This window comes from Lutra lutra, chromosome 13 (genome assembly GCF_902655055.1).
Source record: "Lutra lutra chromosome 13, mLutLut1.2, whole genome shotgun sequence".
Taxonomy (NCBI): domain Eukaryota; kingdom Metazoa; phylum Chordata; class Mammalia; order Carnivora; family Mustelidae; genus Lutra; species Lutra lutra.
In genome coordinates, this window is record NC_062290.1 from 2,424,333 (window position 1) to 2,450,891 (window position 26,559).

At 59.4% G+C, this 26,559-nt stretch overlaps 2 protein-coding genes and 2 long non-coding RNA genes across 5 annotated transcripts; 2 read left to right on the forward strand and 2 right to left on the reverse strand.

Moving 5' to 3' along the window:
- Window positions 1–253: 253 nt before the first annotated feature.
- Window positions 254–8,317, reverse strand: LOC125083745 (uncharacterized). Its single transcript, XR_007122352.1, has 4 exons — window positions 8,191–8,317; window positions 7,654–8,059; window positions 1,040–1,121; window positions 254–351 (listed from the first exon to the last, which is right to left on the reverse strand). It is a non-coding gene; the product is annotated as an uncharacterized LOC125083745 (long non-coding RNA).
- A 331-nt stretch (window positions 8,318–8,648) lies between these two features.
- On the forward strand, window positions 8,649–19,546 carry LOC125083744 (uncharacterized). Of its 2 annotated transcripts, none has more exons than XR_007122351.1 (4): window positions 8,649–9,738; window positions 10,650–12,031; window positions 18,656–18,765; window positions 18,851–19,546. It is a non-coding gene; the product is annotated as an uncharacterized LOC125083744 (long non-coding RNA). The 2 variants fall into 2 exon arrangements; XR_007122350.1 differs by having other exon boundaries at window positions 18,656–18,761.
- A 433-nt stretch (window positions 19,547–19,979) lies between these two features.
- GADD45G (growth arrest and DNA damage inducible gamma) lies at window positions 19,980–21,541 on the reverse strand. Its single transcript, XM_047701083.1, has 4 exons — window positions 21,364–21,541; window positions 21,013–21,114; window positions 20,661–20,874; window positions 19,980–20,564 (listed from the first exon to the last, which is right to left on the reverse strand). Exons 1-4 carry the CDS (start codon window positions 21,414–21,416, stop codon window positions 20,454–20,456), a joined length of 480 nt encoding a protein of 159 aa, XP_047557039.1. The 5' UTR covers window positions 21,417–21,541; the 3' UTR covers window positions 19,980–20,453.
- Window positions 21,542–21,674: 133 nt separating this feature from the next.
- Window positions 21,675–23,320, forward strand: LOC125084010 (uncharacterized). Its single transcript, XM_047701082.1, has 2 exons — window positions 21,675–22,737; window positions 22,861–23,320. Exons 1-2 carry the CDS (start codon window positions 21,829–21,831, stop codon window positions 22,897–22,899), a joined length of 948 nt encoding a protein of 315 aa, XP_047557038.1. The 5' UTR covers window positions 21,675–21,828; the 3' UTR covers window positions 22,900–23,320.
- The last annotated feature ends 3,239 nt before the right edge of the window (window positions 23,321–26,559 follow it).

Here is a 26,559-nt window from a genome sequence, read left to right on the forward strand (position 1 = left end):
TGGGTGGGTGCTCATCCCCCCTCCCCTGTGCAGTCCAGCTATGCTATGAGCCTGGAAGTGAGTGCTCTCTGAGCCTCAGTTCCTCCCTTTGCAGGATGGGTGTGATGAACGGTTCGCTGGCTGGGTGATGCGGGAGGCCAACGGCCATGCTGGGCCAGGGGTGCTTACCTGTATCCCTGTAACTCTGAGGTCAGGAACAGAGTCACTGATGAGGTGACCATGAGTCCCAGAGACCCCCAGCCTGAGCATGAACGCCAGCACAGCACGGAGTCTCGGTTCGGGGGGCGGACTTTACAAAGCACCACAATCCAGAGGCCGCAACACAAGTTTCCCGTCTCCTAGTTCTGGAGGCTGGAAGACGGAGACCAGGGCGTCAAGCAGCACCCTGCTCCCTGCACGATTCGGGGTAGAATCGTCCCTGCCTCTTCTGGCTTCTGACAGCGGCCGTCAGCCCTGGCCCTCCCAGGTTTCTGGATACATTGCTCCCTGCTCTGCCTTCGTTCCCAGAAGCCGCCTTCCTCGTGACTTTTCTTATAAGGATTCACGTCCTATTGGACTAGGGCCCACCTGATGCCCTCGCCTTATCCTGATCACCTCTGCTAAGACCCTATTTTCAAACAAAGTCACATTCACGGGCACTGAGATACCAACGTCTTATTCCGAAGCTCTCCCCCTCTATCCCCGGGGCAAGCTGGAGCCTTTTAAAGTGCGCGGTTTCCAAGCTGGGGCTCTCCTGCCGGAGCCAGGCGTCATAAGCCAGAGCCCAAATTCCCCAACGACTGAGACCAGAGCGTCTGAGGGCTGCAAGGCCCGTCGGGACCCAGACCAGACGGGTCCCCACACTCCTAGGTGCCTCCCGGGAGGAAGGTGTGCAGCAGAGACATCCTGAGGGCAAAGATGCCTTGGGAAACCTGCTGGTCGGACGGGGGGCCTCTCTCGCGTACGGCGAGATTCTAGCACGTGATCTCTGCCCCCCACACCTGAGGAGGGCAGTGACCGGGGGGCTGGCTGGGGGAGGACACGGGGCCATCTGCTGTACCTGTCCCGGTGTGTGATGACAAATGGAGAATGGCCCGTGGCAGCTCAGAGAAAGCAACTCTCGCTCCTGACTTCAGGGGCACCTATGGATTAGGAAACAGAACCTCCCTGGGCGCTGGATTTGATAACCTGGAAAGACGATCAGGAACGTGCCGAAGGGGCCCAGCCATGGCAGGGAGACCCTCCCCACGGTGCCGTAGTTCTGCGATCTGTAGTCATCCAGCTGGGATGGAAGTTCCCCCAGCTTACGGAGCTGTTAACTTCTACAGAGATTGAGGGCAAAGGCAGCTACAAGGGGCCATTCCCAGGGCCCATCCTGCCGTGGCAAGGATGCCAATCTTCCCCACACCTAACCCGGAATGACCCAGCAGCTACCATCAGTATCCAGAAGGAGCCACTTCTCTTCCCCACAACCCGGCTTCCGTGGCTCCTTTCCCAGATCCAGGAGACACTCAGAGCGGCTGAGCAGGACACGCTGGGAGGCCTAAGAACATGGTGGGCGTCACACAGGTGAACCCAGCTCTGACACAGTCTCCCCGGACACTGAGACCTATCCCACAGGTGGGACGCTCTGTCCCACCGCCTCCCGCCACACTCAAGCCGCAGGAGAGCCAAGGGCTACAGATCGTGGGTCCCCACGATGCCCTCCTGGGGTTCCCTTCTGTTCTGCTCCCCTCGAGCGGCTTACAGAACTCAGGGAACCGGTCTACTGGCCAGATTGCCGGTTTATTACAGAGGACGTTACAGAGCGGGCGTCAACGGCCAGATGAAGAGATACCGGGGCGAGGTCCCGTGGGCATGGTGGCAGCATTCTGGCTCGATGCCCTGGAGCTCTCCAAACCCCGTCTTTCTGGGGATTTATGGAGGCTTCATTACGTGGGCATGTTGATAAACCCCTGGCTATTGGTGACTGATCCAACGCCAGCCCCTTGTCCCTCCCCAGAGGCCGTGGGTGGGACTGAAAGCTCTTCCCAGTCATAGGGCTGTCGCGGCAGCCCCGCATGGAGGCCATCAAAGGAGGAACCAGCGGAGGACGGCGTGCAGGAGGGTGTGCTCTCCTTCGCCCGGGTAGAAAGAATTCCTGTCTCCCACGCGCAGGCTTTGAAGAGTTCTGTTACCAAAACAAAGGAAGGGAGGATTCGGAGATGAAATTCCGTATTAGCCGCCCTTTGTGGGCACCCCGTTCCTGCCCAGCGGCACGGTGATTGTCTTTAGGAATTCAGACTTTAAAGGACGTTTTTCTGGAAGGGAGCATTTGTATTTCCAGGCTGGTTGGCGGATTCTGCAGGACTGGGAGCAGGAGGGAAGGCGGCCCGCAGCAGCACGCCCACAGGTGCATGGGGCCGTTTTGGGGGAACATAGGGACAGTCAACAGTAAGGGAGCCAACTGGCCCCGTGCCCGGCCTCATGCCCTGATTCTGGAAGCAGATTCTATTGGGGCACCCACGGTGGGGGCTGGGTTCCCCTCTTCCCTAGTCCTGGTGGTCAGCAGAGGGAAACGTGCTCTAGAGCACTGCCATCTGGGCCCAGAGATTCTCAGGGATGCCTCTCTTAATCCTGGCACATCTCTGAGTTTTCCAGAAAGAAACGACCTGAAAGTGACAAGCTAGGCCTGGGAACATTCTGCGCCACGGGACAGCTGCGGAGACCCTCCCAGGAGTCTGCGCGCTGGCCCTAGTCACTTGACGAGTCGGTGTGGGGGTCCAGCGCCCAGCCCCAGCCAGTCCCACACCAAGCTCCCGGGGACACCAGGACAGCCTAGCTGGGGACGCAAGGAGCAGCGGAAGAGGGGCAGAAAGGACGTTCATATCGACAGAGCTCACTCATGCCACATCTGTGTGATAGAGACCACAGAATCTGCCGCTCTTCCTAGAACAACCTGTCACAGACCCCGACTGCAGAAGTGAGACAGCACGTTTAGCAAATTCACCTGCTGGAGAGCAGGGCCACCGAGAACCCGACTTCCCTAATACCGAAGTCCTGGTGCCCAGCCCCACAACTCCAGTCCCCCAACCCCACACCGCAGCCCCACAGCCCCAGGACCCCCACCGGCCCACATCCTATAGCCCCCCAGGACCTACAGCCTCGAAGACTCACACCCCCAGGACTGACACTGCCAGGCCCTACACCCCCAGAACCTACAACCCCAGGGCCCCACACCACCCCCTCCCCAGGCCCAGTCCTACCGGTGGCTCAGGAAGAACTTCTGAAGCACTCCTGAAGAAGAGAGGTGACTCTGAGGCTGCAGGTATGGGAAGCAGGGGCAGGACAGGTGCCTGGGAGACAGGCCTCCACCAGGCAGCTGGGGGGAGTGGGCGGGGCCAAGGGCGGGGCCTGTGGAGATGGGGGCGGGGCCCTGGAGCCTGGCTGGCTCTGCTCCACAGGGAAGGCACAGCCTGGGGGTTAGAGGCCTGGCGTGCACCTGCAGCTCCCCTGGGCCACCAGCCCCCTCTCGCCCAGGTTGTTAGCCCAGAGCTAAAGGATGCCTTCTCCCAGGGCAGCCGGGAGATGAAGCTGCTCGGGTAATATCACTCCCACTCCCTTTTCAGCTCCAAGGGACCCCAGAGACCTCCACCCCACTTTTTCTCCTAATCACAGAGGCCCCCATCAACAGTCAATCGTGGTGAGTCCTCGAGGAATGCCCAGGGGGTGCAGGCTCCCTCTTCCGGGGGGAAGCCTCCTTCTTGCTCCTTGCCAGGCGGCCTGTACGCTGACCCGGACTGCCCTCTCATGGGACGCAGCTACACGTGCTGGACACAGTCTCTCAGGGCCCAAGGCAGGTTGTGCCCCACCCACCTCCATTACCCTCCTGGTATATGGAACGTTCACAACCAGCAGGTGCTGCATGGTAGGGCCCAAGGGACTGACCGGCTCCCGCCTCGGCCCCACAGCCACACTTCCCTTCTTTGCCTTGCAACACGCCCGCACGCACACACACGCACACGCACACACACATGCGTACACACACACACACCCTTTAAAGTATATTCCTCTGAGAAATGCCCCATTAGCTTCAGGCTGCTTCCATCCCCCCCACAACAGGCCTTGGACGTGCCAGAAGCCACCTGCCCCAGGGCCTTTGTGCCGTTCCTTCTGTCTGGGGTAAGTCCGTATGCACACGTTGCCCCGATCCCTGCCGCGGGTCCTTCAGCGCCCCGCATACCCTGCTGTCCTCAGCACATGTGTTCCTGCCCCGAGAGCGCTCCGCGCACGTCGTCGTCATCGGTGCCGCCTTCCGTGACCTGGGTCACGATTCGGTTAGTCCGAGTGCGATTCGGTTAGTCCAAGTGCAGGATCCATCCCTGCGTCTCAGGGAGGCCTTCACAGACGCTGCGCTGGCCCTGGCCACTCCCCACCACCCGCCCCTTCTCTGTACAGGACCAAACGTCCCCGAAGGCCAGGCACAACAGTGCCCAGGTACCCGTGGCACTTCCTGTCCACTTCACGGGACTTGACCTTGTCACAGTTCTCGCTAGGCCGCCTGCTGGGTCCTCGGACCCCAGGCCAGAGCTGTGTCACGAGGACCGCGTCTCCCACTTCTCTGAGAGGTTCTGTTGGTCCCGCAGGTCACGGCCCGTCCCCTCGGGCATTTCCACACATGCCTGAGCACAGAGTCTCCCGACTTTGGGAAGAAACGTGAGGTAACTCAAATGTTGCCTCTGGCAGCGGCAACCCCAATGAACCTTCACCCACATAGTCCTGGGCAAATTTGGGGCCACTCTGCCGCCTGGTGAGCCCCCCAGCCCCATCAACAGGGCCGCAGGAACTCCCCGGCAAGACAGGAGCCTTGGGGAAATGCAGCAAATGGGGGAAGCAGGAAGTAGGGAATGATGTGACTTTGGGCGGGTGGGGCCTCTGGGTCCCCATCTCCTGTCTCAGGTCCCCCTTGACTCAGCATTGCACCAAGAGCCAAGTGCCTGGCCCCGAGGCCAGTGGCAGATCGGGGATCTCAGCCAACACTTGCTGAGTGCTGGCTGGGAGACGTGGCAGCTGCCAGGGACAGTGAGGGGCTGGGATGGCCCTGCCCTTCAAGGAGTCATGTAGGTGCAAGGGGGGAGAGTGGCCACAGAAAGACAGATGTGCTAGGGAGGGTCCAGCCTGGAGGCCACGTGGTGGGGGGCCACGTCATCCCCCAATAGACTAGCATGAAGCCACGCCCAGATACGGCTGGGAAAACTGCCCCAGGAACAGGGTCCTGCCTCCGCCAACAAGGGAAGCCATCCACCAAGCTGTGTGGGCCCAGAGGAGGGCAGGGCCCTGTGCCACCGTCAGCAGAGCAGGGCCGGCCCCGGGAAGACCGCAGCGACTCTGCGACACCACGTGCAGGACTGCAGCTCCGCAGAGTGGCAGGGCTGACGTGGCCCCTGTGTGATGTGGACGACAGAGCTGCTGGGCCAGATGCCGCACCCCTGCATGGAAGCTGGCCCAGGTGCTTATCATGCAAGCAGCCCAAGGGGAATTCCCACCTGGGCACAGCCCGCTGCCTCATTCCCCTTGTCTGGCTAGTCGCTCCCCAGCCTTGGTGGCTTGTGGATAAGGAAGGCCCGTAAGAATGCCGCACATGCTTTGGAGAAAGGACGTGCATCTTGGAGAGATGGCTCAACCCCACAGGAACCATCCCAGCCGTGCTCTCTGCTCAGGGCAGACCGTAGAGCGCTGCCCAGCTGGAGAGGGCAGCTCGGGCCCCAGGCCCCTCTGCCCCATCCGAGCCCCAGCGAGAGCTTCAAGGGCTCCCAGACTTGCTTTGTGGGGGCAGCCCTCAGGAGCTTTCCAGAACAGCCTGCTGCGCCTGGCCCGTCCACACCGCTGCCTGGAAGGCGGCCTGTCTACACCTCCCCTGAGCCCTCGACCCCTCTGCCGTCCCTTCCCAGGAGCCCCTCGCCCTGGACAGAGCTTGGGTGCCAGCCACGAATGAGGGCTGCAGCGCCCGCCCCCCAGCTGTGAGCCCCAGGGAGGCTCGCGCTGCCTGTTGCAGAGAGAAGGCCGGCAATCAGAGGGGATTGGGTGGAAAAGCTAACATTTGGCTTTAAGCTCAAACAACAATCATTACCAACAACCCTATAAAAGGTCAATTTGTTATTCCACTGTTCTGTGCTCGGTGGGAAGCACACGGCGAAGGCAGAAACCCACACAGAATCCGGGGTGCTCAGGGGTCCCCAGTCCACCCAGGCACCGAGCGCGGGCGTCCCTGCCCCGCTGACCCCCTCTTCCCAACTTCTATGCCTGGGGAACCCCATGGCCACCGCATGGGCAGCCCTGGCTGCTGTGACGGCTCCTCGGCCCTCTCAGCGGCAGGGACCAAGTAAGCACATCCCCGTCCATTCCAACAGCTGCGCGGCCACACACCTGGGTGCTGGCTGGGCACGGTCCCCGGTGCTGTTCCTGCGGCAGCCACATCCCTCCGCTCGTCCTGGCTGACCCTGCGGCCACGCCCTCCGCCCTGGACCACAGTGACTGCTCCCCAAGGGCAGGAGCCGGCTGACGGACCTCGGAGCCCCAAGCCGCCCAGTCCCATCCTTCACGGGGACTCGTGTGCACGGTGATGGCACTGCCACTGCCCCAGCAGAGGGATTCCCAGGAAAGAAGTCTGAGTCATACCAGAGAGAGAACAAAGGCCGAGGGGAGCTGCAGCGAGGCCAGGGCGGCCTCCTTCATTCCTTCCAGAACATTCCATGGGAGGCTAAGGGAAAAGTGAGCTCGCCCTGCCAAGGCTTCAACCTGGCAAGTACAGGTGCACACAGCTGGCCAGCAGACACACCCGGCCCAGGCAGAAGCTCCAGGAAACCAGCTGAGGTCCCCTGGGGCCCCGTGCACACCGCCCTATCTTCCACAGCCCCCCTCGAGCTCCCCCTCACCTCTGCCCGGTTACCCTGGGGGATGAGGCCCTCCCGGGGAGGACCAGCCAAGCAGCAGGTCTTGGAGGGTGGTAGGGCACTGGGACAAGGGTGAGCTGCCCTTGGAACCGCACAGGCTGCCGCGACACACTTTGTTCAGACGTAATAACAGCTATTAGGCTGCATAATTGACCCAAGGAGGGAAGTCACTGCAGTGAGAAACAAAGGCCGCTCAGTGCCGTCTGGCCGCCGACCAGCTGGCCGGTGGGGTGCCCAGTGCCTCTGACATGGGCGACGACTTCCCTGGCCCCGGGGCTGGGGTACCTCCTGGCCCCGGCTGGCCCCCCCGGCCAGTGCATGGATCAGGTGCACTCACCCCAGCCTGAGCACACCGGCCGGGGCCGGGGCGAGTCACGGAGGAGGGCCACAGCCTGCGCCTTCTCAGCTCGGCCCGCACTCACTGCCCCCGAGCCCGCCACGAAGGTTGGATGTGCAGGCAGGTGTGCGTCTCCAAGGCCAAGAACGAAGACCAGGGGAGACCGCATGCTGTGTCTAAGCGGAGCCGGAACAATAAAGGTGAACTCGACACGGAGATAAAAATAAAGCAGAACACGAGGTCCTGCCAGCAGAGGACTGTGCTCACAGTGCCCGGGGGCCACCCAGCCTGGGGCCGCCAGCCGGGCAGGGCGAGGCAACCGGCAGGTGGCCCCGAGTCACCGCGTGGGCTGGCCCCTTGCTTCCCAAAGACACCGGAGCAGTCTGGCCGGAGTGCGCGACTCACCGCTTCACTGGGCCTGTAGATGATTCCTGCACCGGCCTGGAGGGTGGGAAGTGGTGCCCCAGGCACCTCCCCGGGGATGTTGGAGTCATCCATCGGCAGGACACTCGGGCCTCCTCTGTGGCCTTGCCTTCCCCAGACGACCTAGGGGTGTGCCGTGCTCTGAGGCCTCGATAGAGAGCGCCAAGCAGAGCTCCCACGAGGAATGCTGTGCTCACTGAGGATCCGGGGATGTGAGGCCGAGGCCCCACCCCCGACACTGGGAGCATCCAGGGGGAATGAGAGGCCGCCAGCCAGAGCCATCCCGCCGCAGAGCCGGTCTCCTTTTAGCGGGGACTCCTCCATCAGAAGGCACAGCAAATACGGATGTCAGTGCGATTTCAGCCGCCCTCCGCCTTGCAACACGGGGCTTTGGGAGCCGTGTAAAGAAGTGTGAGTTGCCCTGGCTGATAAGACACACAGACCGCGCACAGAGCGGGATCCCAGAGCCCCAGCCTCCCCACCACCCCAGAAAGCAGGCCCTGGGTGCTCAGAACGCACAGACGGAAGAGGCAAACTGAGGTGGACGGCTGGAGGGTGTCAGGCTGATGGCCACACAGCACGACTCCCACAGGGTCGGGGTCCTCTGGGGGGAGCACAGGCGCCGTCTCCACACACCCTAGAACATCAGCATTCCAGGACGGAGGGAAGGAGGCAGCTGCCAGGGTACCCTTCATGCCTCTGCAGCGTCCCCGCAAGAAACGCCTGAGTGGGCCCCTCCGATGGAAGAGGGGCCGCGCGAGGCTGGGGCCAGGGTCCCTTAGTGGGCGGGCCCTGGGCAGGGTCAGCAAGTGAAGGGATCTGCCGGCCCCATCTCCTCTCTCCAGCAGGGCAGACCACCAGCCAGAGAGGTCTTCCCCGCCCCCGCCCAGCAGCCCCAGAGAGCCGTCCCTACTCCGCAGACCTGCTGAGGCCAGTGCTTGTCAGCCAGGCAGCCCAGGCTCTGGAATCTGCTCTTTACGCCAGAAGCTGGTCCAGGGCAAACAAGACAGGCTCCCGAGAGCCCTGAGAGCTCAAGTTCTCCTTTGCTCATTGCAAACCTGTGCGAGACTGAGCACGAGGATGAAAGCCACCAACGTGCAGCTCTGAACAGAATGTACTGTTCACCGACTGTCCATCCATCATCTTACCCCGTATCCCAGAAGGCACAGTGTTCCCATAATATAGTCGTTTAGTGGAAACCAAGCGTTCTGACCATCCCTTTTTCTGTACTAGCTTGTTTATTCCGAGTCGTAAAAACAGAGCAAGTGCCAAGGGGCCAAGATGGCCTGTGGGAGGAAGAGCTTGTGTAACAGTTGCCCTTGGGGGGAAAGGCAGGCCCTTGGGATAACTTCTGCTTTGATGCAAGATGGTCTCCTTGCATTTTTATGGGATGGAGGTCAGCCTCCATGGGAAGCAGCAGAAGCAAGGGAAAGGATAGCAAGCATAGGGACTGTGTGCGGTGCGTGGCCTGTGGCTCCCATGGCGGCAGCACGGGAGCACACCTGGAGACCAGCCAGGCTTTCTCTGGGGAGAGTGGAGTGCATGGCCCGTTTATCTCCCCGGGCTCACTATTCCTACAGTGAGCTGGTGGGCATGTTCGCAAAGCTCACCCAGGATGGACCACCAGCCGCAGAGCCCAGCACTGCAGTCCCTCTCTCGGGAGCCTTTCCGCTCTCTGGAAGAATAACGTAGCTCCCTGTCCTTCCACTCATCCTGAACCGTCTGAGGTCAATAAAGCAAACCCTGTGGCTTCGTTAACCGTCGGGCAGCCCAGCAAGACAGAGAGACTAGCCCCACAACGGATGGCTGTGGAAACATATGTGTGCCCCTGGGGGGGTGTGTGTGCATGCATGGTGTGTTTGCATGCTTGTGCATGGGTGTGCTGTGTGTGCGCATGTGTGTGTTGCATGTGTGCGTGGGTGGGAATGCATGTGTTGTGACATGCGTGTGAGTGTGTGTTGCATGTGTGCAGGTATGTGCATGGGTGTGTGGGTGTTTGTCAGGAAGCTGCTAAGAGAACAAGTTATTACGGATCACAGAGACCTGGAACCCTGTAACTGGGACACGGTAAGAGCCTGTTGGTATCAATGTTCTGTTTAAGAGCAGAAAGGCCTCCGGCTCCTACCGGCACTGAGTAAATGAGGCAGGCCGCCAACAGCCCAGCCCAACTTCAGATCCACAGTCGCTCGTGCCCTGGGGCCCTCTAAGCCCACAGATACTGCGTGAGGTCAAGTTCTTTCAAAAATGGACTTTAACAGAGAGATACAGAAGGTTCCTGAGGTCACAGTGGGAAGTGGCCAAGGGTCAGAAATCGAAATGCAGCCCCATCCAGAACTCTAACCCATGCCAAATAGGGGCCATGGGCTGGGAGCGTCTCGTCCTGGGGCGAGCACTCCACCCCTTTCTCCAGGGCCACCTCCAGAGGGTCCAATCTGTAGGGAGTGGGGCGTCAGACCCCTCCAGCAGTCAGCAGGAACCAGAGCAAGGTGGGCTGCTGTGTCTCCGGCGCGAAGAGAAACTCCAATTCAGGCTGAGCCCCCAGTCCCATGGGGACTCCTCGGGGCCCAGATGTGCTCCCTGGGCCTGCAGCTGCTATGCTGCTAGAGGGCTTGCTGGAGACAAACATCCCCAGAGCCCAGACCTCTGAATCCACACGAGCCCCCGGGGATGGTCAGGCCCTTAGAGGCTCACGTGGCAGCTCTGCCCAGTTCCAGGAAGACCCCCGGCCAGAACAAGGAGGAAATGGGCAAGAATGACCCCGGGGTGCCCTGGCTTTCATCCAGGGCACAGTCCTCCCTGAGCCCCTGGAGGCAGCCTTTGCTCCTGGGCTGGACTAGCGGCACAGACCCAGGAGGAGCCGGGAACGGGGAGCACAGCTAGACCTCCAGCCAGAGTCCAGATTTTCAAACTTAACGTATTCATGGATACTTTTATACTCAAGCCTGAATCTTCTATGAAATCGTACCACTTTCCCACAGGAAGGGTAGATCCAGGAATCAACAGAACAGGCCTGGATGAGATTTGAACCCCCAGCCTCACATCACCGCGGCCCCAGCCAGGAGCTCGCTCACCGTTTGTCCAACAGATGCCCAGACTGCGCAGATGTTCCAGATAAAGGATTTGTCTTTTGGAAACTTAAAACCGTCCGCTCCGTGGAGGGCTACCCTACAGGAGCTGGGCCGGGAGCAGGGGCACAGGAAAGGTCAGCCCCGGAGGCTCTACTTTCCTCCCAGGAACGGGGTCCACAGGGGAAGGCGGGGCCAGCAGGAGCGGGAGGGGCAATGTGGGCCTGGTGCCTGGTCTGGTCCTCCCGGGGCACCTGGGAAGGGCCCATGGGGACCACAATCACCTTCCTGCCCGGCTGCTGAGGAAATCCCACACTAAGCCAGCTGGTGTGTCCTCTTCGGTTACTAACGTCCGCCGGACATCCCGGCGGGGCACCGTGGCCCACGACAGCCACCTCTCCACCAATGACAGCATCGCAGACCGTGCCATTTTGTACTTCTGTGTCCTCTTTCTCTCCAACTAGGTTCTATAACCTAAATACAGCTCCCAGGGGCTCACCACCTCCAACCAGAGACGTGAGTTGCAGATATGGTCCAAACACTGCCTCCCAGGTCCACCCTCCCAGGATCCAAGGTCCCGGGTCTGCTGCCGTGGGGGGCTCCGGGTAGCCAACAGAAAGCACCAAACTTGAACTGGGGGAGGCCCATGGGGAGGCAGAGCCCTGACCTCCAGGCATCCTGGCCCAGCCAGATCAGCACCAGAGAGAGCAAGAGAACTGCGAGCCTGGGCCAGGCCCTCAGGAGACACAGGCCAGATCCTTGGGAGACACAGGAAACCCCCAAATCCAATGGGCTCTGGGGCCATTGGCTCTGCAGAGAAGCTGGGAAAGTGCCAAAGGGCCTCAGGAAGCCCCTGACTCCTCCTTCCCTCTGACACCTGCTGCCCAGTCTGCCCAGGCCCTAGCCGCCACTGGCACGCCGACCTCATACCTTCAGAACTCACCAGCACCCCCACGAATGCCCCACATCCAGGCTGACCCTTACAGGCAGTCGTCAGCATCTGGTGGCCACCCCTTCCGCGAGGCCCCATCCTCCTCCTGCCGCTCCCCGCCTTCCTGGAGGACAGAGCCAAGATCCTCCCTGCAGGTCCCAGCCGGGGGTCCCCAGCCCGCTCCTTGCCCCTTCCTCTGTCCTTCACGACATCGGCGCTTCTCGCTCTGTGTTTCTTCCTAGGGCGAAAAAGAAGTTGGTGTTGCGTCCTATAGAATACAAGGTCTTCAAATTGTCCAGCATCTAGAGTCCACGCCAGGATGGGCCCTTGGTCAACGTGCTTGATGCTGATGACAGTCGTGCAGGTGAGGACGGATGGAGGGCCAGACCCTCCCACAGTCCTGCAACAGACCCCACACTAGGGTCCCTGCTTGGATGGGCTCTGCCGCTTGCTCTCTCATTAAGCATTCGAAGAGCCGTCCTTATCAATGACCTCCCAGGCGCTGCGTTAGAGCCAAGGTGTTTCAGGTGAAACTGTCTCTCTCTCTCTGCGAGGAGGGAAGAACACTCAGGTTTGTAAACAGACCTCCATAGGATGCAAAAGAGCCTTGAGGGGGAGAGCAGGAGGCTTGTAAACTGGGGGGGGGGGGGTGTCCCCACCTCCATTTGTTGCCAGGCAGGGCCCTTGGAGCAGCAGGAATGCTGGTTCCCAGTTATCCACAGGGCAAGGAGGACGGTGATGCTACCAGGCCCCGGGCACGTAACTGGCGGCCCACAGTGTGGAAGCTGGGATGGAGGGAGAGGGAGGATCTCTCCATTCAGCACCAGATCTACCCCATGAATCTCTCCTGTTACAAAACTTACAGCGCAGCCCCCGGAAGGGAAAAGCACGTGGTCCCTCTGGGAAATACGGTTCACAGCAAACCCAGAACACGACCCAAGACAGCGACAAACCTCGGGGATGTGCCGTGCCCTCTGCCCGCTTCTTCACCTGGGGCGCAGGTTGCTCCCGTCTGTTCTGTGTCCCCTGCCCTGTCCACTATGACAGTCGCGTGGAGGATGAGGCAGGGGGCGCGCACCCACCCCCCACCCCCCTCTTAGAGGAGCGTCTGGTACCCTGCCTCACTCCATTAAGCTCCGTGCTGCTGTTGACCCCCTGTGGGCGCTGTTGGTGGCCAGTGACCAGAGCAGGAGCCAGCAGGGGTCCTGGGCCAGGCCGGAACCCAGCGGCTGGGACATGGCATGTGGCTTTGAGGCTGGGTGGCCCCTAAGCACTGGGATGGTCTGCTCGGTGGGGGCTGCTTCTCCAGCAACATGATGAAGACTCAGGGCAAGGGGCTTCAGGATGGGCAGACCGGTCTGCGTGGCCACGGCTCCGAGCCGCAGAGAGACGTGCTCTCCGCCCTCTGTCCCACGTGTCTGTCTCCTCAGTCCCACCTGGGTGGGTAGTGCCCCCCTCCCGCCCCATCTCTCAGGCCGGTCCGGGACCCCATGAGCAGGAAGCAGCCACTGGCTCTCACCCTGGCCACATGGGGCCTGAGCCTCAGCTCTGAGGCCGCCCTCCAGGACCCCAAACCCTGGGCCAACCCCAGCTGAGCGACTGCTAACAGGGGGCCGGCTACCCCATTCCCAGGGCTTTGCCTTGTCGTCGTCTGGGCCCCCACAGAACCAGAACCTGAGAGATTCGCGGAAATCCCCGGGTAGCACATGGGTGCGCAATGATGTCAGGGGGCTTCCGGCAGCCGCGCCTCCCCCACCCACCGCCGCACCCTCTCCCGGGAATCCGCGTATCCCACCCTCCCTGAGCCACTGCGGGGCCGCACCCGGCGAGCTCGGGTCTTGCTGAAGAAGAGGACGCTCTCTCCAGCCACGTCTCCATCAATGTGGCTTTTCCCGGACGTATCGATGCTGTCACGTAGAATTCTATTGCAGAGTAAAAACGCCACAGATTTCCATCTTTCTCCCGGATTCTTCTCAGTCGGGAAGGATAAGGTGAAGGTGAACGTGGCCAGAGCCACTGTGGGGAAGCCAGGGAGACCTTGCTAAAGAGCCAAATGGATTCCAAGCCCTCCCCGCGCGGCCGCCGGCTGACGACTTCAAGCCAAGGCAGACCGGGAACAGGGACTCCTGAAAACCAGCCGGAAATCCCACCTGCCCCTGAGGTGAGGAAGTCAAACCACATCAACTGTGTGAAGAATGCGTGGCGGAGTTGAAGAAACGTCCAGTGGTTAGAAGATCAGAGCCCGCTTTGGGGGAAATTAAAAAAAAAAAGCTCCTACATCATGTTGACGACATTCCCTTAACTGACTGCTCTCCAGACCTTGGCTTTCAGACCACAGCAGGCTTTCCTGTCCATCACTGACCTGCTGTCCCCACAACCAGAGGCTGGAGAGACAGACCAGTGGGTCTACTCTGAGGGACAGGAAGCCACAAGCAGCAGCAAGAAAACGTTCGGCTTTAACCAAAAGACTGCATTTCCAGACAATCAGGCCAGAGGTCATGGACAGGTAGCTCCCCCAAGCTGCTCTGACCATGTGCTTCCCGAGGCTTCCTTCTTTCTGGAGAATTCTGAGGTGCCAGCGCTGGGCACATCAGCTGGGCCCGGGACCGACCGGCCACTGTGGGGCACCCGTGCCCACCCCGTGGCCAGCCTTGAACACATGGGTCTGCTGGGCATGGGACAGAGCTCGGGGCCCCCAAAAGCTCATCAACAACGGCCCTTTACTTCCCCAAGTCCACTTTTTCATTCACAAAATGAGGAATCGACATCAACTAGACTTCCTTCCCGCACCGAGGGCATGAGTCAGGGCCACATGAAGATTTCCTGTAAGGGGAAGGGGAGGGGGAAAACCAATGATTTGGTCCGTGGCCCCGGGGCTGCTGACTCCCCAGGGAAGGTGACGGCTAGCAGGTTGGCAGGAGCCGGCTCCTGGTCAGAACCGGAGGCTGGACAGAGCAGGCTGCCAGCTCAGGCTCTCACTGGGCCAGAAGTGCCCGGCCGCGCTCGCCCAGGAGGCTCTCAGGAAGAACCCGCTTCCCAGCTCGTCCAGGTGCTTGGCCGAATCCGGCTTCTTATACCTGTGGGACGGAGGTCCCCACTCCTCAGCTGGCCATTGGCCCGGGGCTGCTCTCAGTTCCGGGCTTGCCCCATTCCTTGCTGCCCGGCCACTCCACCTTCAAGCCCGGGCTGACATGTCAAACCCCTTACGCACGACTCCCTCTGGCTTCCTGCAGCGTCCCTGAGCAGCCAACCCCTGCACCGTCCAAAATCCGTGGATGCCTTTTTACCCCCAAACACGAAGAGGCTCCTTCAGACAGGAGCCCGCAGAAAACAGCGGTTGGTTAACAAGTATTTTCTATGTTCCAGGTTTCAGATGCTCTATTTTTACAATCGGTAAACTAGAGAAAAGAAAACAGCATTAAGAAAATCCACAAAGAAGTGGACCTGTGTAGCTCAAACCTTCGTTTGAGGGTCAACTGACCTAAAAACTTATGGTCTTTGTTCCCAGTTACTGGCACCAAGCTTCTGGGACACGTGTAAGATCCTGAACTGCCGGAGTGAGCAAAGCCTCCTTTCTTCCCCAGAACAGTCCACTTTAAACCACACCTGAGTTTACGCTAAGGATGTCGCTGTTGGAGGACCCATCCACAGCTTTGGGGTGGGGCCGGCCAGTCACCAGGAAGACCAAGCCACGATTAGGGTTTGGGACATCCACCTCCAAGGAGAGGAGGGGGCGCGGAGACTGGGTTCCACCTCCAGCAAACCCATGATTCCATCCATCGTGTGAGACAGGGGAATCTCCATCCAAATCACTAACCGTGTTTGGAGAGCTCACTGGTCAGTGGACACGCCCTGGTGTCGGGGGGCAGTGTGCCCAAGGTGCCCCGGACCTCCACCCCCTCCTATAATACTGTGTGCTGTGCACCACTTTCGTCTGGTTGTTCCCGAGCTGTAGCCTCTATGATGGGTGGGTGATTTACCATGTGCACTGTTTCCCTGGGCTTGTAAGTTGATCCAGCTAATGATCAAGCCTGAGAGGGATCGGGGTGCCTTAAATGTGTACGTGGCCGGGCAGAAACGTGGGTAGTCTGGGCACTCCGCGTGTGGCTGGTGTCCGAAGGGGGGAACGTTGTCACTTAGTGTCACTGATCAGTTCTGATGCTAACTCTGGGTAGTCAGAAGTGAACTGAATTGTCAGACACCCAGTTGGCACTGGAGACTTGGAGAATTGGTGTGAAAAACACCAGTTGTGTGATATCAGGGTACGGGGTAGGAGACCTGATTTCTCTTCTGCAACCAGCCAGAGAAAACCCTCTGATTAAGAGCACTCGTGGAAATTAGGCTTGGCCACTGCAGAGCACCTCCCAGTTTTCAGGTTGATCTTGACTGCAAAATTCCATCCTCGGGGAAGTGACCTCAGAGGGTCATGGTGGAATCCCACATTGTGCATGGGTGGAGCGTCGACTGGGGCGGGAGCTGCTGGAGATGGCAGCTTCTGGCAAGCCACGGCGGGGCACATGGCGGCCTCATTGTCCGCCGGGCTTCTAGGTGAGATGCTCCGTGGCCAGCTGGCCCTGTTCGGAGACAGCCGCCCATCCCGGATCGGGATGGGGAGGGGCACGGGGCATTCCAGGTCCTTCTGAGAGAGGTGTGGGATTCCTCCCAATATAAAGCTGCTGAGCTCAGAGAGGATTCTGTGGGGCCCCCCTGCTCCCCAAAAGAAAGAAACTCTTCCGGGGACCGTCGCTGATTTGCAGCCTGACACCATTCGTCCCTCTTCTGCCGGAGCAAGGGTCTCTGTGGCGAGGACCATGCTGCACACAGTACACACGTGCTGAGTGAATGAGGGGACGAGGCAGCGCAGCAGCAGCCTGTCTCCCACCCCTGAGCCCGGCAGCCAAGGGCCATGCCTTCCTCCCCACCAGGAGGTGCATGAGGGGCAATGCCCCCCAGGTCCCACCCACAGGGCTCTGAGGGTGTCTGCCACCTGCTGGGCTCAACCACGCAGTCCTGAGTTGCCACCTCAGGTTCCAGAAGGCACCTCCTCCCAGAACCCAGACCCGGCAAGGAGTCCCGGTCCACACCGGCCTCTGCTTGGAAGAGAGGTCTGCCGGAGACCTTCCCACATACCCTCCTCAGCGAGAGGAGTGCAGTTATCTGCCAGCTGCTTTCTAGAAGACGCAGAAGGAAAACTGGAGCTAGACTGGGGCACGGCTGCTTACGAAGACCAGGGGTAACTTTGTCCTCAAACAGGAACTGAAGGCATGCCACAGTCCCCGCGGAGGGACACAGGTGCCTGTGCAGGATCACACTCCGAGCCTCCCCCGCTTCCCCGCCATTAAGCCAAAGTCTCTCCTTGACCTTTGGGGGAAATACACCCAAATGAGAAGGATAGGAGCTGATAACTTGGAAGACGTAACATCTAAGCTCAAGAACTTTGAAAAAAGCAAAAAAGAAAACATGTTCCCCGAGCTGACCCCACAGTGTCATGTTGTTTGCCAACATCCTTGCTTTTCTCCTGAAAATATCTTTTTATCGCCCTTTTCTCAAGTGGCTCTTTGTAAGCACTAGGAGCAAGGCTCGCTGTGCTCTTGCTACTAACAGTTTCATAAAACGCATAACCCACAGGGCTTCGGGCTGCAAACAGACACGAGCCTCGGGGATGCATTCAGACTCCCGTCTGTCTTACCGGGAAGGAGCAGAGGCCTCGGTTCTTGGTGAGGGTGAGGGTCGCCTGCCATGAAGACCAGCCCGAACACATCCCCCACCCCCACATGGGGTGAGCACAGCTTTGCTTTAGGCCTACAAACAGCCCGCTCGCCTGCATGGGACACAGAGGCCTCCCAGGGAAGGAAGATCCCTGACGGGATCCCCTGCTTCGGCGGGCATCCCATGGCAGTGTGAGAAGACCCTCACCCCCCAAGGTCATTGAGGGACACTGGGGCACGTGACAGGTTGCTGAGGAGAGAAGCTGGAGATGCTGGCAGGGAGAGACCGGCTTCTTAGAAAGTATTGTGTGTGTTTCTGCATGATGGGGTACGTGCCCCTCAGAGGTACAGAAGAAGTGGGAAAGCATACACCAAAATGTGGGGATGGCCCGTGACAACGCTCCTATTTCTTTCTTCCTCTCCTCCTCCTTCTCCTTTCTGGTATTTTACATTTTTCCTACAACGAATGTAGAAAACTATTAGAAACTTAGATAGCTATCTTATGAAAGTAGCCCTTCTTACAAATTCAGCAGGATTTCTGGGTCCTAGTAGGTCAAGCATTGGGTCCTGGAACCAGATGGCCAGGTCCTAACTCTCCCAGTCCACTGTGGGCTCCATGATCTGTAGCAAATGCCTCCATTAACCTTTAAGTATTATTGTCATTAGCATTCATCCAGCACTTTCTAGACTCTGAGCATTGTGTCCAACAGTCTGTAGGGATCCCCTCAACATGGGTGAGATGATTAGCTTATCTATGCAGCGCCACTGAGAATTGTTGAACGTATGAAGGCAATAGTGCATTGGTAAGCACCGTGCGTTTTATTACCTGTCTTCTGGCGTATTTTATTTTGGTAGCATAAAATCCCAGTCATCCAAAAAGAAAAAAAGAAAGAAAGAAAGAAAAGAAAAGAAAAGAAAAGGAAAGGAAAGGAAAGAAAAGAAAAAAGAAAAGAAAAGAAAAGAAAAGAAAAGAAAAGAAAAGAAAAGAAAAGAAAAGAAAAGAAAGGGAGAAGACCAGCGTGTTTGGGACTGGCGCTGTTACTAAGCATGCATTTTTTTTGCCAGCAAATTCTCCTAGCCCCTGGGGCTCCGACAGGTGCCCTCGCTGTAGGTTCTAATCCAAGAAAGCCCTGTTTCTTAAGGGCTACCGGCTGAATGCTCTGCAGTGGTCAATCAGCCAGCAGCAGGGTCTGCCGGCCTGCCCTCCCCTACGTTCTGCTAACCGTATTCTTCGAAGGGCATGTTCTAAAGTAATTTTGCCTCATTTTTGTTTACTATAGAGTGCTGTGGCAAATGGTCATTTGCCAGGATGCAGCCTGACTGGCGTGGACACCCACCCCGCAGGACACCACCCTGATGCAGAGAGGTCAACTCTCCAAGAAGCAAGTAGGTAAAATATTAATGAAAGTCGGGCACAAATCCAGCTGAGTTCTTTCCTTGGGCCTTCGTCTAATCAAGGGGGAAATGTCTTGCAGAGTTGATATATGAGAAACAGAATGCTTTCATTCTGGGAAGAAGAATTAAGCTCCTACAGTCCTGTTTTCCTGTGATGGTTTCCAGGATTTGGAGAGAATTTAAAAAGTGGAGCCCGACAGGGTGAATCAGCCACCTGGGACTGCTGGTAATTCAGGAGAGTTTACTCAGTAGAAAAACAACACAGCACCCCGCCTTTGCCCAGAAGGCTCCCTGGCCCGCCGGGCCGCCTGCTCCCAGCAGGCCAGCCCCACACGCCCGTCCCTGGCTGGACAGGGTTCCGGCCAAGCACGGTGCAGCCCAGACATCCTGGCCTAATAAAGAAGATTGATTCACTCAGGATACTTCCCCCTCAATGTTTCTCAAAGAAAGTCTTTGTGGGAAGGACTTAAATTCTTTTACTCCTGTAAGTCTGGAAATGGGGCTATGAACAGCAGCAGCCCGCGGAACCCGGCTGTGGGCAAAGAGCCCTCAGCATAGCAGGTGGAGGATGCTTGTTCCGCTCACAGTCGCTCCCCCCACTTGTGTGGACGCCGTCTTCCCGTTGTTTGCACAGCTCTTTGCAGCCCTATCACAGCCATGACGAAATGATGACTCACACTTAAATGCAGTCATCATGTCATACATGGCATTAACACTGCAGAGACATTGCCGTCAGCCCCGTGCCTGTAAGAGGAAAAGACTCCTGGGAGCGTTCTGCCACCACCGTCCTTGGGGACCACAAAGGGCTGCGCCTGCAGAAGGTCCCGCTCATTGTGCAGGAGGGCCTGCCTGCCTCCTGCAAGCTGTTCTGATAAGCAGCTGTCAGAAGGGAGGGGGCTGCGGGGCAGGGGGGGGGAGGGGAGGGAGAGGCTGCTGTTATCCGGCTGGAGGGTCAGCCTGGAGCTGCTGCGCTGATGTCTTATCTCAAGCATGCTCCTGTCCTGCAAGTTTAAAAATCCCCGGAAAATAGCAGGGCTCAAGTTCTGTGTCCCCTCCCTTCCTCCCAGCGCTCGGGGGGAGCCTGAATTCAGCACGGCAGGAAAGCGAGCAGGTGCCCTCCCGTCTGGTCCGGGGGCTTCAGCAGTCACGGGGAACCCTGCAAACCACCTCCCCCCTCGGATGGGAACCCCCCTCAATAAAGAGAATAAGTCTGCTTCAGATACGTTTATTGTAAAAATACTCAAAACTGAATCCTTTAGAAAGCGGAGCATCCCCCGCCGCCTGGAAACAGCGGTGCGGGGCTGCTCAGTCCGTCAGAGCTCCTGTAACTGTCCGAGTGAGTCCAGGCATCGCCCGCCTGGCCTTTCCCCTCCTTCCTGTCGAGCGCGCAGCCTGCTGAGTCACGCCTGCCGGGCCGGTCCCTCCTTCCCGGCCCCGTGGCCAGCGGCCCGCCTCCGGCCTTCCAGGGCAAGCAGCCGCTCCCCACACTCGCAGAGTCCCGGGCTGGGGGCCAGCCCGCCCCTGCCGCCGCCGGGCCTCTCCTGCAGGGGGCCGCCCCTCCTCGCCGCTCTCCACGCAGCACTCCGGTCCCGCGCCCTCCGAGGGCGCATCCACAGAGCCAGCCGCGCATTAGGCGCCCCGGGGCGTCACCATGTCGATCAGACCAAGGCCCCCTCCGGGCTGTCACTCGGGGAGGGTGATACTGGGCACCCAGTCGTTGACGCTGCGGCTTTCCTCGCAGAACACGCTGAGCTTCTCCAAGGCGGGGTCCTTCCATGCGTCCTCATTGGGGTTCTGCGGGGAGAGTGCAGAGGTCAGCCTGGCTGGCCGCTGGCCGCTGGTCGCAGCAGGGCGACGCCAGGGCGACGCCAGGGCGACGGCGACACTCACCGAAATGAGGATGCAGTGCAAGTCTCCAGGCGCGGCCGCCTCGTCGCCGGCGCCCACGATCGCCGCCAGCCGCTGCACGTCGCCCACGCGCACGATGTCTATGTCGTTCTCGCAGCAGAACGCCTGGATCAGCGTGAAGTGGATCTGCAGCGCGATGTCGCCCTCGTCCTCCGCGTCGGCGGCCAGCACGCAGAAGGTCACGTTGTCGGGGTCCCTGCACAGGCGGGAACCGGGTGGTGAGGGCAGGGCGCCGAGTCCGGGTGGCGGCACCCCCCGCCGCCGTCTCCCGGGTCTCCGCGCCGCCGCCGCCGCCGCCCCCGACCGCCCCACCCGGGGCCGCGTCCACACTCACACATTCAGGACTTTGGCGGACTCATAGACGCCGGCGGTGAGGCAGCCCTGGCGCTGCGCCGACAGCAGCAGCTCGTGCAGCGCCTTCCCGGCGCCCTGCATCCTGCGGACGGAGCCAGCGCGGTGAGCGGGACCGGCCTGAAGGCGCGGCGGGATCCCCAGCCCCGAGCACACCCCCCCCCCGGCGCCCCTGCCCGGCGCCCCGGCTCCGGAGACGCACCTCCGGAGCCCAGCTCCCGCCCAGCGGCTCCCCATCCCGGCAGGCCCCGAAGGCGGCCGCCCGTCCCGCTGCAGCCAGGACAGGGACAGGCTCCCCGCGCCCGGAGACGTCCGGCGCCCGGCGCCAACCCACCTGGCGGTGCTTTCGGGAACCGTGTCTTGGCCGCGGATTTCCTCCAGAGTCATGGTTGGGTCGCGGAGCAGCTACTTATCCACGAGAGGAGCGAGCGGCGCAGACGCGGCGGAGACGCGGAGCCGAGGCAGCCTGGCGAGCCCACGGCCGGCGAGTGCGCCCCAGCGCGCCGCGCCCCCTTATATAGGCCCGGCCGCCGCGCCGCCAGCTGGCGCGAGGCTGCGCGCCCATTGGCCGGCGCCCGCTTTCTGATGCAAATGAGGCGGCCGCCGCGGCTCGTGCCAGAAGGCCACGTGGGGAGGGGCGCGGGGGATGACAATGCCTCAAATCTGCCGCTTTTGTCGGGGTGTTACCAGGCAGACTGGAGCCTGCAGATTTCACTCGCCTTTTTGTTTTTTTTAAGTCCTTAAAAGGAAAAAGTTAAAAAAAAAAAAAAACCTTGCTTGCTAATAGACGCTGCAATTTATGAAATGCCCCTTTGGGGAAACTGAAGATGTTTTTCTTTGGGCATTTATTTTTGTTGCTACCTTTCTATTTTCTTCTTTACTTTTAATTGGAAGTTGTAAGACGGTTGCTTTTGAACCGGAACTCAAAGTAAAAACACCCAGCGCGGGCTTTAAGCTTGCAAAAGGCCTGGCGCCACGGCCCCTTCCAGCGACAGCACGAGCCGCGGCGCGCCAGCGAGGCCTCCCCGCACGCTCAGCGCCCCGACCCGGCCGCGCTGGAGGGTCCGAGCCGACGTCCCCGCCCGGAGCCGAGCGCCGCGGGGCGCTGGGACGCGCGAGCAGATTGCGGCCGGCGCACGCGGCTCGTTTGCATTTCTATGGAGAGCGCACAATAGCGGAGGTCTGGCGTGTGGCGGTTTGCAGGAGGGACAATCGCGGCTTTCTCTTCATAGCGACACTGTCCACCTGCCGCAGGGTGGTGTGGGTAGGGCCCCGCCGCACGTGGGGGTCGCGGGCTGCCCGGCGCGTGGGGGTCGGGCCACGTGCCACTCCTGCTCCCCTGGGTGTGCGTCCCCTGCACGGGCGCCCCTGCACCCGCGGCCCGTCTGTATGTAATTCCGCCCCCCTCGCCGCCCCCGGGTCCTCGCGCAGGCTGCCGCCCAGTCTACGCAGCCAGGTGCGCTGCGCGGAGACCCGGGGCTCTGGTGCCCGAGCACCAAGAGCGCAGCTCCGAATCCCTTTCCCGGGGCGCCATCTACAGGCTGTCCGGAAACGCTCGGGCCACCCCCGCCCCCACCTGCACGGGCGTCTGGGGTGCTGGCCTCGCGCCCTGCGGTCCCCGAGAGGCCCTGGCGGGTCCGCTGACCCCACCCCAGCTGCGCGTTCATGGAAGCCAGAGGAAGGGCTGCAAAACCTACCCGGGAAGGAGGTGAGGACAGAAGGGGACTCGGTCCCAGCACTGGTGGGGGCAGAGACCGTACTTCTTAAACGCTATTTTGAAATGTCCGAATTACCTAAATATACATATATAAAAGTTGTTTTCCGATTATAGCATAATAAAACTGGAAGCTATGAACAGACAGTGCTGTGATGTCACCACTCCGCACCCCGTGAGCCGGCGCGTTCAGACCATGTGCCCACGGAGAGCTTCACTTTGGGTGTCCGCATCTCTCCGCGCTACCAGGAAACTCCCGCCGGGGTGCCCTTCATGGCCCCGTTTCGTCGGGGGGGGGGGGGGGGCTGGAGCCTGGAAGGACAGCGCAGGGTGTCCCTGGCAAGCCCAGGCCCCGCTGCGCCACTGGGACGGGTAAGAGGACCCAGGGCGTCGGCGTCCTGCGCCCTCCAGTGGACGTAGCAGCCGCGAAGTCAGGGCCGCTTCCCGGAATCCCAGAAGGTGTTTGCTCACCTGGTCCCGGCTTCCCAGGTGCACCTGTCACGTTCATGTGCTACTGCTTCCTTTCTGTCTTTGCTGGTGGCTCAGGAAGTGCTTGAATAAATACGTTTATTTCTAAGTGACTGAGGTGTAGTACTGCTGTTCTTTATATAGCAAATTGCCCTAAAGTGCATTAGTTCTGGTCCCGGGAGATGTTGCAAATAGGGCTTACTTCACATCTTAGGGCGCCTGGACATTTATAACAATACAAATCTGGGGGCTCAGCAGGTCTTATCCCCTTCTCCTGCAGGAAGGCCACCGGACAGGCCTGACTGGGGAGGGGGACAGGGGGCAGCATTTCCAGTTGGCACTGAGCCAACCTGCAGAAAGCCCGCTGACTGACAACCCTTGGGCTATTCTGCTTTGCTCACATTTTTAAGGTATTCAATTTCAGGAAAACCACCTTTCTGCCATAGGATACGGCTTCACATGACTTATTAGGTCAGTCTGAAAGGCAGCCTGAGCCCTCATGTCAATAGGGAAAGAAACATTTTATCTGGAAGCAACATCAGCCTCCAGGAGAACCACCCCCCCCACCACCAACTTACAGTGTGACAAACGCAGAAGCCGCTGGTTCTGCCGATTCCGTGAGCTGAGCAGACTAGAGGGAGAGAGTATGGAACGCCCAAACCCTGTCCAGAGTCACCTGCCCCTAGGTAGGCCACATGTCCCCCACCCCCAAACTGCATTCAGCCAGCGTCTCAGCCTGCTGGAGCCCCAAGTCCTTACATGCTGTGACGTCACCCCAATCCCCGGGGACCGCACCCCTAAACCTTCCCCTGAGCCTTAAAAATGCAGGTGGTATCGAGTTTATTAAACACACATCCTCAGGGAGGCTCTGTTTTAAACACCCTTTGGGAATGTTATTTAACTGTTTTTGCTAAGTCCTTCTTTCTCACGGCCCGGCCAGAATGTTGGCGGAATTGCCACTCCCTGGGGGATGGGAGGACGTGGCTTCAAGTGAGCAGGAAGGCTTAGGAGACAGTCCCTGCTGCGGTTTCTCAAACTATTTGCTTTTGGGGCGAGCCCAGTGTGGTTGCAGAGCAGGCCCACCAGAGCTGCAGGCCACGGGCGGGGCTGCCCAGAGCTCTGTGCTGCCTGCGGGCTGCACCCCCTTGGCCTCGGGCTTATCTCGGGGACGGAGGCAGAGCGACCTTTCAAAACCAGCAGCTCTTCCATAAAAGTCTGCCTTTCCAGCTCCTCTTGGGAAATGGGAAGATCTGGCCACCGTCTGCCTGCCACAAGCAACCTTCAGCTGGGGGGGGGCACACGGGGACCCCCAGACTTGCAACTCCCCTGCAGCGTTCCTCGGGTCCCACCACGCCCCTCTGAGGACACGCAGCCGCTCTGCTCTTTCATCACCCGCTTGTCCCTGAGGGGCTTTTTGCAAACTTTTTTTTTTTTTTTTGCAAAAAAAGGGGGGGGCAGGTTCTTAAAAGATGAGCTCAAATAGGGTAAGCACCGTTCGTGTCCCCTACTGTGCAGGGCTGTTTCTCCGATGTCAGCGCAGGGCTCAGAGCATCGAAGGGTCCCATGCCTCCTCTTACCCCAGCCCCACCCCTTTGTCCCTCCGAGAGGCAGGACAGGCCTCCTGGGTTTCAAGCAGTGTTGGGTTTTTTGCTGGAGCTCACAGAGAGCAGTGCGGGCATGAGCTGGTGACAATACTACATGAACACAAAACAAGAAACCGCATCTTTGCGCAAAACGGACACCGATGACCTAAAACCCAGTGGCAGCGCCTCAGTGTGTCCCAGCACCTAACAGGCACAGAGCTGCCACTCCCGCCCACACACACACACTGCCACACCTGGGAAGCTGTGAGGCCAGTGGATGGGGAGGCGTCAGAGGGCAGCTGAGACAGGGACGGGAAACCGAGAAAGGGAAATCCCCACAGGGTGCAAGCCGGACATCTGTGGGCAGCCCCTGTGTGGAGAGGGGTTTCTGGAAGGAGCAGTTACTCCTGGCTCGGTGAAGCCCCCGCAACCCCTCAGGGGTGTGGGCAGATCGTTCCTGCACTTGCCGTTTTCTCCACCAGGAGTCAGCGTGATGTGTGACATGGGTCCTAACTCAGCTGCTCTCACTGCGGGCTCAAACCCCCACCCCACCCCCCGAGAAGCCCAGATGTGCATCCTTCCCGGAGTGGCTATGCGCCAAGACTTCTGAGCCTGGGCTCCCACCCCCCCTACATGAAAAGAAGATCTGCCCTTTGCCTTTCATGAGCCCCGCTGGGAGTTTCTAAAGGTCACACCAGGTCACCATTTGGCCCCCACTCGTTTGAGTTGGTGGGCAGCGTGCTAAGATGGCTTGCAAAGTTGGTCCGACTTGTTTGTGTAGGTGGGAGTGGGTGGTAGCTATGCACTGTCCATGTCACGCTAGACACGTCCCAAATGTCACACTGGCCCGCTGGCACGCTGAGCCCCCCCGCCCAGTCTCTGGAGGGCTCGAGCTGGACTTAAGCCTCACTTCTAGCAGCATGTGGTGAGCCTAGAAGCTGTGGTTGCCCTTCTGAGGTCGTTAACAGACAGCGTGTGATAGGCGAACAGAACCACAGAACTTCCGATCCGAAAGTCCCCCTTTAGGTTCTGAAAGATAATTCAGAGTAAGTGTCTAAATACCCAGAATCGGGAGCATGACATCGGAGGTGTGGTGAGCAGGACAGGCTCAGAGCTGGGGTTTGCTGCACGCTTAGCTCTGACCTTGAGCAAAAATTTAAATTAAATTAAATTTGTAATGAATTAAAGTGTAAGGTGAAGGGAGTCCCTGCTTTGGACACACTAAATCCGCTTTCCTTAAGTTCTCCTAAAGAAGCATATTCCCCAGGCCGCCTGGATGGCTCCGACAGTTAAGCATCTGCCTTTGGCTCAGGTCATGATCCCTGGGTCTCTGGGTTGATCCCCACATTGGTCTCCTTGCTCGGTGGGGAGCCTGCTTCTCCCTCTGCCTCTGTTTCTCCCCCTGCTTATGCGCTCTCTATCTCTATGTCTCTGACAAATAAATAAAATCTTTAAGAAAACAGTGCATTCCCCAAAGTGTGTATTATAAGGAAATGTTTGTTGCAACATTTCTTCCTAATACTGCAAATCGGAAACCACCACAGAGGCAGGTGGTCCGCCGTGGAGTAGCCCTAAACGAAGCCTATGTTTTTGTGGCAAGATCAGGCCTCAGACACCATGCGGAGAAGCAAGAGGCAAAATGGTAGGATTCCAGGAGTGCGTAAGCCTTCAGACCCCCTGACTTAATACATACAACATCCAACCCGAAATCCCGGCTGGAAGGTGGAGGGCTGAGATCACACAAGATTGTTTATCTTCTTCTCTG

Coding starts and splice junctions, on each gene's coding strand:
- GADD45G (XM_047701083.1), bottom strand. CDS start 21,416: ATGACTCTGGAGGAAATCCGCGGCCAAGACACGGTTCCCGAAAGCACC. Junction 20,875..21,012: donor TCCGCCAAAGTCCTGAATGT/GTGAGTGTGGAC, acceptor CCGCCTGTGCAG/GGACCCCGACAACGTGACCT. Junction 20,565..20,660: donor TGCACTGCATCCTCATTTCG/GTGAGTGTCGCC, acceptor CTCTCCCCGCAG/AACCCCAATGAGGACGCATG.
- LOC125084010 (XM_047701082.1), top strand. CDS start 21,829: ATGAAATGCCCCTTTGGGGAAACTGAAGATGTTTTTCTTTGGGCATTT. Junction 22,738..22,860: donor AAAACCTACCCGGGAAGGAG/GTGAGGACAGAA, acceptor TTCCGATTATAG/CATAATAAAACTGGAAGCTA.